Source organism: Miscanthus floridulus, chromosome 8, assembly GCF_019320115.1.
Source record: "Miscanthus floridulus cultivar M001 chromosome 8, ASM1932011v1, whole genome shotgun sequence".
In the NCBI taxonomy this organism is placed as follows: Eukaryota; Viridiplantae; Streptophyta; class Magnoliopsida; order Poales; family Poaceae; genus Miscanthus; species Miscanthus floridulus.
The window spans coordinates 210,522,836-210,541,241 of NC_089587.1; the positions used below are offsets into that span (position 1 = coordinate 210,522,836).

Below are 18,406 nucleotides of genomic sequence, written 5' to 3' on the forward strand. Positions count from 1 at the left end.
ACAGAATCATCCGAGTAAGTGTCTTAACCGCATGGTTTTTGGGACCTTACCCCTTTCCTTACATCTATTTCTTTCATTCTTTCCTCATTTCTGTAATGATGTTGCAGGAGACATTCTTGAGAATGTGGATGTGCCCCCTGTTGCTGTGCAAGTGCAGTTTGGAGATGGATTCCGTGGGTTAAATAGTGTTGAAATTATGTATGATTTAGAGCCATATGAGATGACTAGGGCTCTTGATTCTGATGATGATCGCCCTGTTGGAGAGCTGACGGAGAGTGACGTTGAGATGATGAGGCGTATCTTTCCCGATCGCCGTGATCCCAGAGTTCATGAGTTCAGCGATCTTGCTCATTCCGATTAGGCGTTTGCAGAAGGACGTGATGATGAGCTCCTAGAAGCTCCTGAGGCTGGTCCTAACATGGTAATTGAGAATGGGAGGGTGTTCAATGACCTCCCTGCTTTGAAGAGGTGGTTGCAGGCTTTTGGTATGATACAAAAGAGGCCTTACAGGGTATTGCATTTATATGTGGAGCGCCGTTACACAGTTGTGTGTGACAAGGAACGCTGCCCATGGAGGGTTTGTGCAAGGAAGCAACAGGTAACCAGAAAATAGAAGATCACAAAAGTTGTCAGGCCACACAATTGTGCTGACCATGAGCTAACACTAAGGCATCGGCAGTTGACATCTACCCTCATTGCCAAGCGGTTGATGGGAATTTTGCAGGGAGAACCCAACATGAAGGTGAGGACAATTATCAGGACCGTTGAAGCGTTGTATGGAGGATATGTGATAACTTATGGTAAAGCATGGAGGGCTAAGCAGCGAGCGTGGAAGATGATATATGGGGACTGGGAGGATGGGTATGAGCAGCTGCCAGTTCTTTTCAATGCAATCAAAGCGGTGAATCCTGGCATGCATTATGAGTACATCCCAAAACCTAATGCATGGAAGGATGGGAGGCAGATATTCTTCCGTGCCTTCTGGTGCTTCTCTCAGTGTGTCGAGGCCTTTAGGCACTGTCGTCCCGTCTTCTCCATTGATGGTACGTTCTTGATTGGCAAATACCAGGGCACACTTCTTATAGCCATATCCTGTGATGTGAAGAACAAGTTGGTTTCTTTGGCATTTGCCTTGGTTGAGAAGGAGAACAATGATAGTTGGGGATGGTTCTTGAGGCTAGTCCGGATACACATGGTTGGGCCTGGCAGGGAGGTTGGCGTCATATCTGATAGGCATCAGGGCATACTTAATGCCGTGCGAGAGCAGATAGAGGGGTATGCACCATTGCACCATCGTTGGTGTACTCGGCACCTTGCCGAGAATCTACTCCGGAAGGATGGTGTCAAGGGTAACTTTGATCTGTTCCAGGAGGCTACTCGATAGCTTGAGGACAAGTACTTTAAGGAAAAGTTGGAGCAGGTCAGAACCACATCAAATGCAGAAGGTAGACAATGGCTCACTGGTTTGATGAGGGATTTGGAGAAATGGACGAGAGCTCACAACGTCGGTGGCTGGAGGTACGAGTTTCAGTGCAGCAACATGGTAGAGTCATTCAATAAGTTACTATTAGGGATACGTGGTATGCCCGTGAATGCAATTGTTCAATTCACCTTCTATAAGCTTGTTGCCTGGTTCAACAATAGACATGCCCATTCATTGCAGTTGAGGAGTGATGGAGACATATGGGCTCCGAAACCAAAGGCACATCTAGAGAAGGCAAGAGAAAGGGCTGGCACACATGAGGTTGCATGCTTTGACCATGCCACAGGGACTTATCAGGTCGAGCATAGGGGCGGTACAACATCCGACGGCGAGGTCCGAGAGTCGAGGATACATGTGGTTGTCCTCCAAGATTTCAAGTGCACTTGTGGTAAACCAAGGCAATACCACTTTGTATGTTCTCATTTGGTGGCAGTAGCTAGGCATCGCAACTATAATATCGAGAGGAGGATACCTCACGAGTTCAGTGTCAACACGCTTGTGAACACATGGAGCCCCCGCTTCGTGCCTTTCTGGGACCCTGGAGAGTGGCCTCCATATGATGGGCCGAAGTACATTGCGGATCCAGCTTACCGTTGGAACAAGCATGGATCAAGGCAGAGGACGAGGCACAGGATGGTTATGGATCAGATACCCGGAAGAACTAGGCATGGGAGAGGAACTCCATTTGTTACTGATCCCAAGCAGTATGAGTGCGGCAAGTGCGGTAGACTTGGCCACAACTCACGAAGTTGCCGTTGGCAGATTAGTGAGGTAGGACTATTGGTTTATAGTATTATTTTATATTTGTCTTATTCATATATTTAATTATGCATGTCTCAATTTATGCTTGTATTTGTGTCAATTACTTATACATTTATAAGTTCATGTTTCATTGTACATTGGAATTCTAATTCATTCACTTTTTTTGTAGGATGGAGCAATTCCACCTGCTCGACCCGACGTACGAGGAGACCCACAGAGGACGTCTTGTTGCACTAGGACAGGTAATAATCTATAAGTTTTATTCGTACATGTGTTCGTGAAGTAACATGTGACTATGTTTTATTCGATGTAGGACCTTTCGCACCTTCGTTCTAGGACCCACAGTGGGTTCTTGGACATTCGGTACGACGACAGGTACACTCCTTTCCTGCAAAGAGCTGGCATGGATGTCATCTCCTTTCAGGTTCATCGTGGGTTGCCCAAGTTCAACTCAGCGGCGATTACTGCGTTGGTAGACAGGTATTAAAGTGAATAATTGCCTCCATTCATGGCCATTTGTTCATGCGATTGACTTTTTGACAAGTAATCTTGCTTTGTCTTAAATATAGGTGGCGGCTGGAGACTCACAGCTTCCACCTACCTTTCGGGGAGATGACAGTCTTGCTCCAGGACTGTCAGAAGATGCTAGGCCTAAGGATTCATGGGAACCCAGTCACCGGGCAATGCACATCAGAGGGCTGGAGAGCACGAGTGGAGGCCTTCCTTGGGCATGAGCTTGGTGAGAAAGGGGCTCGCACTTCTGGAGTTCCCATCTCATGGCTACGTGCAGAGTTCGCACAGTGCCCTGAGGAGGCAGATGAGGAGACGGTTGGGTACTACTGCCGGGCGTGGATCCTACACCTTTTTGCTTGCGTTCTCTTTCCCGATGCCACGGGTGATAGTGCGTCCTGGATGTGGATCCACTGCCTCACTGACTGGGACCAGGCGGGTCAGTACAACTGGGGCTCTGCAGTCTTGTGTTTTCTATACCGGCAGCTGTGCGAGGGGTGTCATCGGTCTACGTCCAACCCATCACTTGGTGGATGCGTGTACCTATTACAGCTGTGCATGTGGGCTCGTTTTCCAGTTGGTCGTCCAGAGGTTCTGGCTCATCGTGAGTGGTTCCAAGGTTAGCCGCCAAGTCGCTAGCCGACGTGGGCGTACCTTTGGGACCAGGTCAGGGTTCCGCACACGAGGATAGACCGGGCGTACATTGAGTACATGAACGAGCTAGATATGCCGACGACATCTAGTATAAGTAAATTTTATTTTCCATGCTGCTTTGAAAAGGATTAGTATACCATCTAACATCTTATTTGGACATGTTGCAGGTGGAGTGGGAGCCGTATGGTGGAGAGGACGCACTTCCTTTTCAACTGAGCAACGTCTGTGGGGCCGACGACTACTTCTATAGGATGAGGTGCCCTCTAATCTGCTTCTATGCTGTCGAGTACCACCTGCCAGATAGGGTTGCACGCCAATTTGGAGTGAGACAGCTTTGGCCTATGCCTCTGTTCTCGACTGGCATTGACTTACACAAGTAAGTGTTTTGATATTTCAAATGTCTCATGATGATGGTCCATTTCTTATAATATGGTGCCACGTACGTGGATTAATGTAACGATGACATACGTGCAGGTTGGATCATTAGAGGAACAAAAAGATTTTTGACTGGGAGAGGCACCACCAGTCCTACATTGAGGAATGGGAGGAGATGCACGACAACGTGGATGACAACAATGAGCCACACACGAACCATGAGTTCAGGCGGTACCAAGCTTGGTACCAGCGTGCGACACGGTGCAGGCTGAGGCTACAGTGGATCGAAACTAACTACGCCGACATCGAGTCCTCTGACGATGAAGACACGGCGTACGACCAGTCGACTCGTGCAGGAAGGCAGGTGGAGGCAAGACTGATGTTGGACAGAGTGGTAAGCCAATTGTCTTATTTTTTTACGTTGAGTTACATAACAATACATTCGGCGTTCTTGGACCGACATTAGGAGTTATCTATTGTAGTTATTGCAACCTTTGAGCCGTATAACCCTTATAATAAGTTAGATTATTGTACAAAAGAAAACAAAACTAAATGCTATCTGTTCAGAAGTCTTATTATTGAGAACTTTGTTGCAGGGCAATACACTGAAATGCTCAGTTGAAGAGATCGAGCGCGTTCGGCCGAGAGTCAATGACGACTACATACTTGGCTTCCTAGACGTAAGATTTAAAATATTCTTTCAAACATATCATTAATACGTTATATTCTTTTAGTTAACATAGTTTTGTACAACAGAGGCTATCACGTCGTCTACGCCGTGCGGCTGGTTGTTGTGGTTGCAGGACAGACACGACGCAAGACATGTATGTTCCTTCCACAGGAAGAGGAGGCTTGGGTTCCTCTAGTCAAGCAGCTACAGGGGACGGGGATGAGGACGACGACGACGACGATGACGTGGACAAGAGGCACGATGAGCTTGGCCCCTCTCAGCTCCATAACGCTCCATCGACTCATCCTACACCGCCTCTAGACACTAGGCGACGCCGTCCGCATGACCCTTACACTCCAGGCACCAGCGCTCTGGGTCACAAGGGTAAGGGCAAGAGTAGGAGGCAGTGAGGGATGTGGTAGGTGTTACTATGAACTATTATGAATTTTGTATTTACTTTTCTGTAACTATTCGGGACTATATGGACATTGTGGACTATTTGGACTTTGCATGACATATTATGTTGGTTGTGATATTCATTGTGGTTGCATTATGCTCGTTGTATGATTAAATGTTTGGAATATATATTGATGTCTCTGTTTGTAACTGTGGATGCTCCTAATACAAGACTGTATCTTGCGAATTTTTTGCGTGAACCTTTAATCATACTACACTTGTACAAAGGCACAAATGTAGTGCACAGATTAACTATAAATTTATTACAATGTGTATAATCCAGGAAATATTGTACATACGCTTTGTACATGAATCTAGGATTACCAATCAACAATGAACGAATCTATGCTTTTTCAGACAATAAACATAGACTTTTCAGATACACGGACAACATCGAATTATCACATCACTGATATAGTACTAGCATGCAAGGAAGCACAACTCCACTCTATCTCCACCATCCATCTTATGACTGTTTGATCCAAGGGGTGAGGTGAAGAGGCACATGGATCGCTGACATGGCACATTGAGAGGCCTCCATTCCTCCTCTCAACCTATAAATAACCACTCACTCCCTCTCATTCACATAAACAACAAGGAAGAAGAACACTCCTCAGCATTTGCTTTCGTTGCAGTACCAATGTCTGGAGGGTCATCCAGAGGGAGAGGAAAGGGGAAGGAAACTACCTGGGGGTGGGAGGGTCCTCTTGGTCCCGATTTCTTTGAGGAAGCTCTTTATGAGAGATTCCCAGTTGAGAGCAAAAGTGATTTCACCAAAGAGACACCACTGAGAGGATATGATGAAAGGAAAGAAGAGTGGCCAAAATGCATGCATGGTGAGGACTGCCTAGTGCAGATATTCACCGAGGGAATAGATGGAGGTCGTCGTTTCTTCAAATGTCTGCGAGCATGGGTAATTGCTATTACTATTTGTTTCTTCAATATGTTTGTCTTGTATATCACTTACACGACATACTTATTGTAGTCTTCCTTGGCCGAAGAAAACTGTGGATTCAGTAGGTGGGTCGATCCTCGACCTATTTATCCACATGCGGAGTACATCTACTACCTACAAGACCATATCTTCGATCTAGAAAGGGAAGTTAGCAGCGGTTACAAGGATGACGAATAGAACGACAACAACAATGGTCCCGATTCACAGGAGGCACTCTGTAATGATCCATATTGCACCTGCCCTAACCACAAGAACAAGGGGCCTCCCCCGTCACCCCCACCACCACCACCAACAACAACGGGAGGCTACTATGGAGAAGGTGCAACACAATTTGCTATGTGACCACACTACTAGGATGACTTTATCTTTTTCACATGTACTCAGGTTTAATTACCTAAGGCATGCTAGGTTTAATTACCTAAGGCATGGTTTAATTACCTAAGGCATATTAGGTTTAGTCAAAGAAAACTCTATACCCAGGTTCGGTATATGTAGTCACATGCCATTTAATGTGTTTCGTGTGTTGATTTATATAATGCCGTACGTCGTTAAGTTTTTTTGCAGCACGTGTTCAAATTTAAATACGTCCGTATCATTAAGCGGAATATTAAGACCATAGATAATGAAAACAACCACATAATGAAAAGTTCAATACTATGCCACATTACACAACATATTAATACTACAACTACGTGCCGACAGTAGACATAGGGGTAAATGCACTTCCAAATCCTCAGTCTAAAACGTACTGAGTAAGAAACTCATCATCCGAGTACCAGTCCTCTACTACAACCCTGTTGCTGTGGCTAGGCTCAACTACGTTGCTCTGACCTGCTTGTCGCTTGTAGTAAGCGGCCTTCGCTTCATCTATGGCCGCTGCGGCCTGAGTGAAGAACGCGTCGTCATCCTCCTCTGCCTATAAGCCCACCTCTACTAGAGCGATGAGCTCGCTCAGTCTGCCAGTGTCGTCGTCAGCCTCCTGCGTCTGAATGCCCGCCTCTGCTAGAGCGATGAGCTCGCTCAGTCTGCCAGTGTCATCCTCAGCCTCCTGCGCCTGTATACCCGCCTCTGCTAGAGCAATGAACTCACTCAGTCTGCTAGTGTCGTCCTCATCCTCGTCTCCCTCATCACACAACACAATCGGTGATTGAACGGAGCGACCAGCTCATGATCTATGGCCATCTAACTTCTTCTCCTCATACCTTACATGAGCCACCTCTGTGGCATGTTCCCCGCTGCAACCAATCCCTTCATGTATAAAATGCAATCAGTTAGCAACGCGATTATATTACATTTAAAACCAGACAACGAAAAAAAAGGTTTTCAAGCACTCACTGGCACATAATGTAGCAACATGCTCATTCAAGACCTGCATCTATACTCTTGTCTCCTCCCTTGCCTCATTCCTTGCCCTCTCCTCCTCTAACGTCATCCGCCTCTCCAATCCTCATTTGTTAAGTCCAACATCGATCGGGTTACAAATACCGCGCTGTCTATCAAACTCACGCATCTTTTCTTTGTGATGTTTAACGAATAGGTTGACGTAGTCAGGTCCATATCCCCTCTTCCGTGCAATTAGTTGCATCTTCTTCAGTTCATCCAAGAACTTAGCTTGACCATCATAACATTTCCAACTGCATTTCCTAGTGCTCTGTTCAAAAGAAATATTATATCATATATGTTGGATTCCATGTTTACCATAAAAATAACGAACCTCATCATACTCAATCATATGGCCGCAATAATAGCCTATTCCAAGCTCCGAAGGGACTAGGCCATAGTTGGATTTTACACCACATTCGCACATGACAGGAGGTGCTTTGTAGATTACCCATTCTTTCTTCTTTTCCTTAACCCTCCGCGGTTCTTCCGGCCATTGGTTCTTAGGACCATACAACCACTTCTTGAAACGACACTTCGCCATTGAATACACCTAAATAATGAGACATTAGTACATGAACACATATAGCTCAAGATTTTAACACATACACTTTCCACTTACTTTATGCTTGTTTGGACACACAAACTCCAACGTATTCTCAGGGTTTATCACAGCTCGATCTCCGCAATCATACAGAGGAGGTTCCTCGAGTCGTCTAACTGCGGCTAGGTGCTTCTCCTTAGCCGTCATTGCCGGAGGGTTAGGGGGGTGGAACCCACCGCTTGAAGTGCTCACGTGGATGTCTCCCTCTAAACCAATCGTCGAAAAAGAGGTACCTAGGATCAAACTTGTCTGCACCATCGATCCACTGAAAGAAAAAGCACCTCTCATGGTCCTACACAGCGAGATTCCAACAAAATATTAGTACCATACTTAAACAAATAAAGAAAAAGGATAGTACAAACAATTTCTTACATTAAACCGACTACATGTGTAGAAGCAACGCACGGCTGTGTCCGGATGTTTCGATTGAAAAACATGGGCCGGAAAACTACAGTCACAGTTAGGGACAGAAAGGTCAGGAGGGACGGAGGCATCTTTGCTAGACGCGTCGGGGTATAATTCTCGAGGACGACCCCGTTTTCGCCAAAACTCCTCCCGAAACATTTCTTGCATGTAACAAAACGGATGTAATTTAACAAACATAAATCAAAACATCACAAAAAAATATCAATGAGAACCATAACTACAATACAACCAATTTCGTTCTAAGAACCGAAAGCAGTTAATATTATACCCTAAACCTAGGGTTTCTCATTTGATCCACAACAATGAACCCATAACATAACTACATGCGGCTAGCTTTGCTAGCTTTTTCCACGCCTTGGAATCAACCTACGGTTGTATAATAAATATATTGAGGGATACAATGAAACCCTAAGTAATGACGATTCTTAGGTTCAAAAATCCGACTAATATATACCGAATCGATGCGAAAAAACAAGGAGGTAAGCGAGTATACCTTGCTCTCGAAGATCTACGGATCAAATCAAGTTTTTCAAAGTCCAATATGTCAATTCGTGAGGTAGGGTGAAGTGGGGAGAGAAAAACCCGAGAGGGAGGAGAAAGAAGAGGAAGAACGCTCGGGCAAGAAGGTTGGGCTGGGGTTAAATGCAGGGAGCTCGGCGCCAAGATCTACGGCGCTGAGCTCGGCGCCAGTCACTCTGGCGCCGAGCCCCCTAGCCGGTCATGGCCCCGTGTCCAGGAGCTCGACGCCAGTGACGGTGGCGCCGGTGCCACCCTCAATGACGCCGAGCTAAGAGTCCATTTCCTAAATTCTTTCCGCCAAAAATCTATTTATGAGAAACTTTCAAAAAAGAGCCAAATTGTAAAAAATTTGGCCCATATGCACGTCACATTGCCAGTTTATTCGTCACTGGGCTATTAATTGTCCGTCCGTCCTACTGCCTATTGGTTCATGGTCATGCATACGTGCTCGCTTTCGTAATCCATGCCAGACATGCCCTGCACTGCAATTAAGAACCACTTGAAAAGTCTCTGCGCACGAATTTCTCTAGTTATTGAAGTCAAAACGGAATAATCTACTAGTAGTAATTTACTTCAAAAAAAAGTTAAGACCGATACCCTGGAAATCGGTCTGCTTTTAGCTTGCTTCACGCGGAGTTCAAAGAGTAGTCTGAGATGTTTGGATGACTGAGACGAACGGACGAACGCCGGCCGGTCGATCAGATCAGGACCTCGCAAGAGGACATTCTTGCTGTTGGTGTCACAGTGTCGCAGACGTGCCCGCCGTGCATACACTCCCCCGATCGGATCACATCACACGTCGCAAAGAGAGAACATCTCTTTTTGAAAGACGCAAGAGAACATTTCTGGCTGTTAGTTGGTGTCACATAGCTTAGTGTCTCGATCAGGCGTACTCACCGTGCATATAAGCCTAGCCAGCTAGGCACGTACGACCGTTACGTACGTACAGACATGCATGTATTGGAGTATTGTTTACGTACGTACATACGTGCATGGCTGAGCAACTCGCCGAAAATATCCAGCACGTACGATCTCTTCATGATTATAGCAACTCGCCGAAAATATCCAGCACGTACGATCTCTTCATGATTATATTGCATAGTCAGCACAGCATATATAGGTTCGTTATGCCCACGTTCATATATATTATTGGTAGTAGTCAAATTGATCACCTCAACCTTCAATATTAGGTACGGTGTGCCAAATAATCTAAACAAGCTAGCCCTAACTACTGGTCTGCTGCTATAGCATCCAAAAGCAGGGCCATTCGCTGTAAGCCAGCATCTCTCGGAACCCTCCTTGCTTGCCTGCTGCCGTTCGTTGAAAACTTGCATGCATATGTGGCCGGCGCGCATTGGGTTCCTTGGACCTTGACTCGTTCTAATTAAACTAGCAACCCAAGTCGCCGTCGTGCCAGTTACCGCGGTGAAGATTCAAGCCTAGGTAGCTCGGACGTCGTCGTCGTCGTCACACGCTCGCGCCACCGGGGCGAGGCAGTCGATCTGCTAGGCCACGCCAATCAACTCACGCTAACGGAGGAGGCAGAGGAGGGCGTTTCAGGCTAGTACGCGGCTTCTGGAGCCACACCGTGCATTTGTCGTCGGAAAAACGCTGCTAGGACGCGCGTGGACGAGTTGCTAAGCTAGCCAAGCAGACAAGCATTCCAAGTTATCGACCGGACCGGGGTAGTTTAGGCACTGACTGGTGGCGGTATGACGAACGGAGGATGCACATGCATATGCATCCCTCGTCGTTTCATTGGCAGCTCTCTATAAATACCTGCGGCGTCCGAGCCAGATGAGCATCGCAGCAACGCACGGAGATCACATTGCAGAAGCTAGCTAGCCTTTGCATCCTCTCGCTCGCTGCTAAACACGTTGTTCCAGTTTGCTCAAACTAACAGAGCGCACACACGTTCCTTCAAAAAAATAAAAAAATAAACAGAGCGCACACACATCATCATCATACACGAAGATCAGAGAGCCGAGCTGAGCTAGCTCTGCTGCATGCCCCTTCGGCAACGTCCGACGATGGGCGGCGGTGTAGCTAAGATGCCGGCGGCAGGCCGGCTCTGGTTACTGCTAGGCGTGGTGTTAGCCTTTGGAGTTGCAGCTAGCCCGGCCCAGGCCTCCAGGAATACTCACTACGACTTCGTTGTAAGTTCATCCATACATCTCACTTCATTTCAACCTATATGTATCAGTACTAGTTTAATTTCAGAGATGCAGGCAGTTGCTTGAGCACGTAGTATTTGCGGGCACATACAAATCAACAGCTGTACATATGCATGTTCTAGTTTTGAAATATCTAGCTAGGTTGATGTGATTGCATATTTGCATACCTTCAGAACATTTGGACATGTCAGGTCTCTAGCTAGTATGAACTGTTAGATACTCTGCATGAGCATGAAGAAGTAAGTAGACCTAGCTAGCTGTATTCCGACAGGCACAGATTGACTTCTTACATACTTGCTTGTCTAACTAGAAACCGTATTAGCAGTTATATATATTTGCTAAGCAAAGAAACTACGGAAGCCACAATTTTCCCATTTCCCTGATGTGAACTGCTGAATCGTCATCACTTGAGAAAAAAGCTAGCAACGATGTGACACATCTTATTAGCTGCTTGCTAATCTTTTCCGTTCCAGAATGCAGCATCGTCTTATCGAAATTAGCCTCTTTGCTAGATATCCAAGCCCCTTTTGACGCCCACTGCTTGCTTCATCCTACACACCCACCATGCAGTAGGCTCGATTAAGAGGAGACAAGGACTAACGCCGGCGTGTGATATATATTTCGCAGATCAAGGAGACCAAGGTCACCCGGCTCTGCCAGGAGAAGACCATCCTGGCTGTGAACGGGCAGTTCCCCGGGCCGACCATCTACGCGCGCAAGGGTGACGTGGTGATCGTGAACGTGTACAACCAGGGCAACAAGAACATCACCCTCCACTGGCACGGCGTGGACCAGCCGCGGAACCCGTGGTCTGATGGCCCGGAGTACATCACGCAGTGCCCCATCCAGCCTGGCGCCAACTTCACCTACAAGATCATCTTCACCGAGGAGGAGGGCACGCTGTGGTGGCACGCGCACAGCGACTTCGACCGCGCCACCGTGCACGGCGCCATCGTCATCCACCCCAAGCGAGGCTCCGTCTACCCCTACACAAAGCCGCACAAGGAGATGCCCATCATCCTCGGCGAGTGGTGGAATGAAGACGTGGAGCAAGTTCTCCTGGAGTCCCAGAGGACCGGCGGCGACGTCCAGGTTTCGGACGCAAACACCATCAACGGCCAGCCCGGCGACTTCGCCCCGTGCTCCAAGAATGACACCTTCAAGATGTTGGTGGAGCATGGCAAGATGTACCTACTCCGGATCATCAACGCTGGGCTCACCAACGAGATGTTCTTCGCCATCGCCGGGCACCGCCTCACGGTGGTCGGCACCGACGGCCGCTACCTCAAGCCGTTCACCGTCGACTACATCATGATCTCCCCCGGACAGACCATGAACATGCTCCTCGAGGCTAACCGCGCCACCAACGGCTCAGGCGACAACAACCGCTACTACATGGCCGCGAGCCCGTTCTTCACCAACATCGGACTCCCGGTCAACGATAAAAACACCACGGCCATTCTGGAATACACGGACGCGCCGCCCTCAGCGGGGCCACCAGACTCCCCCGTCCTGCCGGTCATCAACGACACCGCCGCGGCAACGGCGTACACGGTGCAGCTCCGCTCCCTGGTCACCAAGGAGCACCCGATCGACGTGCCAATGGAGGTCGACGAGCACATGCTCGTGACAATCTCCGTCAACACGCTCCCCTGCGGGGCCAACGAGACGTGCACCGGCCCCGGCCCCGGAAACACCCGCCTCGCGGCGAGCCTGAACAACGTCAGCTTCGTGACGCCGACCGTTGACATCCTCGACGCCTACTATGACTCCATCAGCGGCGTGTACGAGCCGAACTTCCCTAACAAACCGCCCTTCTTCTTCAACTTCACCGCCCCTGACCCGCCGGTGGAGTTCCAGCTCACGAAGCAGGGCACCAAGGTGAAGGTGGTGGAGTACGGCACCGTGGTGGAGGTGGTGTTCCAGGACACGGCCATCCTTGGTGCCGAGAGCCACCCCATGCACTTGCACGGTTTCAGCTTCTACGTGGTGGGCAGAGGCTTCGGTAACTTCGACAAGGACAAGGACCCGGCCACGTACAACCTGGTCGACCCGCCGTACCAGAACACTGTCTCCGTGCCTACGGGCGGCTGGGCTGCAATGCGCTTCCACGCGGCAAATCCTGGTGAGTATTTGCTAAATTTGGGCAACAGTGATCGAACTACAGTATATATGTTGTTATATATATATATATATATATATATATATATATATATATATATATATATGGTTTTTTTTATCTTACGTTGTGCTGATTATTTCTTTGCTTGTCTGTTAGGTGTGTGGTTTATGCATTGCCACTTCGATCGTCACACGGTGTGGGGCATGGACACTGTGTTCATTGTGAAAAATGGCAAGACCCCAGGCGCTCAAATGATGCCACGTCCTCCTAACATGCCTAAGTGCTAAGGAAACAAAGGCATGAGCCACGGATGATGCGGTGTATGCAAGACAATCGAGCAAAATAACTATTCTCAGTTGATGATTGAATTAATTATTTGCGGTACAAATTTTAATTAGTGTCATTTGTATTTTTTTCTTTTTCATTTGGTTGGAAGAGAAAAATATATTCGTTGTATTCATTATTTGTGTTGTTTTACTCCTAGTGCAATCTTTAAAAAGTGTAATTAAACAATGTATTCTATGGAGTTACATTCTGTATCCCATGAAGATTCAATATAAATACGTACTTCATATATGTATTCATTTATTTTCGCCATGATAAGACCATGATCATTTAGGTCCCTTTTGGATCCTTAGAAATGAAATCTATGCAAAAATCGAAGTCTAGGCACAAATCCAGCAGGTTGCTCATACCCAAGGTATTGCATTTCAGGTTATGGGCTCCTGTTGCATTTGTCTTTGTCAGACCTTGGCATGGATTGAGCAGTGACGAGCCAACGAGCCTACTAGGCATCATATAGCCTTGACGACAAAGGCTTGGATCTGGTATATCTTTCGAGGAAAAAACAAGGAGAAAACACATATAACTATATTCTTCCACATGATAAAGACAACAAATTGCAATGAACATGTTGAAATTCTTCTGTGAGGAACACGAACCAACAGATTAATTACATTTTCTCTGTGAGCCTTTCGAGACCCATCAAGAAAAATAAGTGGCACACAGGGAAAATACTGTTTCCAGTAGTGTGATTGTTAGGAGATCACCGAGCCAACAATCAGAGAATAAAACATTGAGCAGAAGCATGAAGACAACCATCTCGACTTGGGTGTAATGTAACATTTTCCTATATCCCACGCTCACGTAGCTTTGGTTTGATGGTGGCTACAATCACCATATGTGTCTTCTCCACACATTGCTAAACACCAATCGGTGACCCCAGCAACAAGACAATCACCGGTGCAAGGTGGTGCAAGGTGTAAGTGATGCATGAAGAGAGATTGAGCCAACAAGTTCTCGTGTTGCTCTCTGGAGTATACATATACAGGTTACAGTAACCGGTGTTGGGTGCGCACGGGATGAGCGTGGGCGACGTCATGGCCACCTCACTATCAAAGATTGTGCTAACTACCTGAGACTATAACTGGTATAATACAACACTTCAACACCCCCCACAGTCTGATGGGTCGGCACAGCGACGCAAAGACAGGAACGAAATGACTCAAATGTCGAAGTAGGCAGCCCTTTGGTCATGACATCTGCATACTGTTCGCCGGTGGGCACATGAAGAACTCGAACATCACCGAGCTGGACTCTCTCGCGAACAAAATGAATGTCCAGTTCGATGTGTTTGGTGCGCTTGTGATGAACTGGGTTGGCCGACATGTATACCACCGAGACATTGTCGCAGTAGGTGACGGTGGCTTTGGTGACCGCGCACTGGAGCTCGCCGAGCAACTAACGAAGCCAGATGCACTCCGCCGCGGCGTTGATGACAGCACGGTATTCAGCTTCGGCACTGGAGTGCGACACCGTGGGCTGGCGCTTTGAAGACCACGAGACAAGCGCGTCGCCCAGGAAGACGCAGAACCCTGACGTCGATCGTCTGGTGTCGGGGCAGCCCGCCCAATCGGCATTGGAGTATGCCGTGATGGAGAGGTCACGGCTGCCATGGATGTACGGTCCCATCGCGCTGGTCCCTCGAACATAGCGGAGTATCCTTTTCAGCAGAGCTTGATGGGGAACACGGGGGGTCGTGCATATGCAAGCACGCCTGCTGGACCGCGAACGCCAAATCAGGGGGTGTCACGGTAAGGTACTGTAGCGCACCGGTGATACTCCGGTATGTCTTGGCGTCTTCAAGCGGTGGCCCATCAGCGGACAGCTTGCCCTTGGCATCGATCGGTGTTGACGCCGTCCTGCAGTTCATCATCGCTGCACGTTCAAGAATATCGTCCGCATACTGCTGTTGCGATAGATAGAAGCCGGTCAGTGTACGCTTCACATCGATGCCGAGGAAGAAGTGTAGTTCACCGAGATCCTTGATTGCGAACTCAGCACGTAGTCGATCGACGATCCGTTCGAGAACTGCGTTGCTGGACCCGGTGAGCACCATTTCATCCATGTACAGCAGGAGGTAGGCAACCTCGTGTCCTCGCCGCAGAACGAACAGCGACGAATCAGAACTCTGTAACACCCGTGTTTTTACATCATGTTAAAAACCACTAAAAAAATTTAAACTTTTTAAAATTTTCAACAAATTAAAACCTTGACTAATTATTTTTCACAAAACCATTTTAAAAATGTTTTCCGAAAACCCTGCATCAAAATCCATCATATGCGTTTCGTATCTCGTAGGATTTAGTTGTAGCGCTAGGAATATTTTCTAGGATTAGAGAAATTGCTTCGCATTTATATTCCATTGCCTGCACTTTGTTTGCTTGGGTGTATGTTTGCTTGCGTGATTGCTTGAATGCTTGAATGGTTGCTTGCATGCTTGTTTTTCTGGAATTTATTTACGGCACCAAAATAACGCCCTTTAATTATCAATTGCATCTTTGAATTATTTAATACATCGTAGATATAAGCAATATTTTATTCTCTAGGAATTATAATAGCCATCACATTAATGAATTATAGGTTTAATTTTCTTTCCAATATTCCCTTCGAATTTTACATTTAGTTAAATTATAGTTATATATATATATATATATTAGGAAATCTAGAAATATGAGATTAATAATTTTAATTTGTGTCATAGTTATAATAGAGTAGATATAATACTTAGTCATACTAGAATATATATAATATTTAGAAATACATCATGAATATTGCATTACATTTCTCTTCTTGATTTACATAATCTATCTATTAAAGGAAATAGATACATCTACATTGTTATACATTTTCTGGGAAAAGTAGAAAATCGTTCTCCTGTGGACTCCTCCCGGCCCAAGCCTGCTTCCCTCCTGCCGAATGGGCTCGGTCCAGCGTGGCCAGCAGCTTGGTCCGGCCGTCAGCAGCAGCCCTTCTCCACTTCCATCCCTCCCCTCTCTTCCTTTCCGCCTAGGCCGCGCGCAAGGCTGGCCCAACCAGGCCTTTGGCCCAGCGATGCATCAGCCCCTCCTCTTCTCCTCTTCCTCCCTCTCACCGATGAGTGGGGCCCACTGAAAGGTCCTTGTTTGGTTTTGGTGATTGAGTGACAACCTTAGGTGGACTAATTATGTTTAATGTGAGATACATAGGTGATTAGTCCACATGTATATGTGTGTGAGCAACATATGCCGTGGAGGTAAAAATGGCTTGGAGATGTTGCAAAGCTCACACATGTGATGAAGGAGTTCATTGCATATGAGACATGACATTGAGTCATATGACTAAGGTAAAGAAGATCAAGACAAGGCTTGGCTCGATGGACCAGTTGCAAGTGTGAAGGGCAAGTTGAGTGATGACTTGGCACCGATGAACCAAGGCAAAGGTGAAGAGCAAGTCAAGTCAAGATCGATGAACCAATACGGTCACATGATGATATGAAGTGGATCATATCATTTGGTGATTAGTTGGTGCATGTGTTGCATCAACATTGGAGGAGATGGAATGGAATGCGCAAGGCAAAGGTATAACCTAGAGCATTTCATTTCACCGGTCAAAGGTTGTGTAGAGAGGTGCATGACCGGGTTTAGGATAGATGGCCGTACTATCAAGAGGGGCAAACTTGTTTGCATATCGGTCATCTAGTGCCACTTGAGCGATCTAACTTTGCATACGTGTTAGGATCGAGTGGCATGGCAAGAAGAGTGCTAATCCTTTGGAAAAATGTTTGTGAAAAGCTAACACACTTGCACAAGTTGGTGAACACTTGGTGGTGTTGGCACTTTCGCAAAGGTGAAGAAGAGGAGGCGAAACCAGGCTCTGGGGTGCTGCTTGGGTGGCACCACCACCCCCTGTCCGGTGCACGCTACCCCTATGGTGGTGACCGGCTGGACAAGGCTGAGAAGGAGGAGTTGGGGTGGCACCGCCCTCCTATGTTCGGTGACTATTTGGAAGTGGCCGAGAGCGTGTAGAAGGACTAGGGCACCGCCATGACTGGTGTGCACTACCATGGGCAGGGCAGTGGCACTGCCATGGGGTGTCCAGCGCACCATCATGGCACTGCCACTTTTTGGCAGAGTGGGGGATTCGGGGCCGGTCACCGCCTAGGCACCGCCGTGCCTAGGGCGGTGCACCGCCCTAAAATTCCAGAGAGTAGGGTTCTCGGGCAGTTGGCCAGGTGGTCACCACCACCCCTAGGGCGGTGCACCACCACCCCTATCCAGTGACCAACGACTAGTTTCTAGCTGTTAGAATTCAACCGTTGGGGAGGACACCGCCGTGTCCAGTGCCAGGCACCGCCGTGCCCGGTGCCCTCGCAAAAACCAGTAGCTTTGCTCCAACGACTCTATTTGGCTTGGGGGCTATAAATAGAGGTGGAGCTCGGGCTTGGGCTGGTTGCTAAGCACACTAGAGCCTTGGTGGCTTGTGTGGTGGTGCTTGGGAGCCCTCTACCTCACTTATGCTTCATAGTGATCATCCGATCGAGTGAGTGAGCGATTCTAGTGCGATTGCATCGAGTGGCACTAGGTGATCGTGTTTACAAGCCGGTGGTGCTTGTTATTCTTGGAGGTTTCCACCTCGTAGATGGCTTGGTGGCCTATGACTCTGTTGAAGCACATGAGAAGATTCTGCGGTGCTCTAGAGGAGGATTTGTGAGGGAGATTGTGCTCACCCCGTGGGGATCGCGAAGAGCAACTCTAGTTGAGCCTGTCATTGAGCTACACTCACTTGTGGATAGGTTCTTGTGGTGCCCAACGTGTGGGCTTGGTGAGTGATGCCAATTAACCGCCGAACCACCAAGTGAGCAGTCGACACAACGGGGACTAGTGTGTTGGCAAGCACGTGAACCTTGGGATAAAATCATCGTGTCAACTTTGTATTTTATCATTCTTCTCGGTGGTTTGCATTCCGCGCAACACAAGCTTTTATTTAAATTTCATA

General features: G+C 47.5%; 1 protein-coding gene and 1 pseudogene across 1 annotated transcript; one reads left to right on the forward strand and one right to left on the reverse strand.

Moving 5' to 3' along the window:
* LOC136474810 (uncharacterized) overlaps positions 1 to 13,592 on the forward strand; it is a 43,158-nt pseudogene extending 29,566 nt beyond the window's left edge.
* Positions 13,593 to 14,830: 1,238 nt separating this feature from the next.
* Positions 14,831 to 15,497, reverse strand: LOC136470577 (uncharacterized mitochondrial protein AtMg00810-like). Its single transcript, XM_066468378.1, has 2 exons — positions 15,203 to 15,497; positions 14,831 to 15,105 (listed from the first exon to the last, which is right to left on the reverse strand). The coding sequence occupies exons 1-2, from the start codon at positions 15,495 to 15,497 to the stop codon at positions 14,831 to 14,833; spliced, it is 570 nt and encodes a 189-aa protein (XP_066324475.1).
* Between the last annotated feature and the right edge of the window lie 2,909 nt (positions 15,498 to 18,406).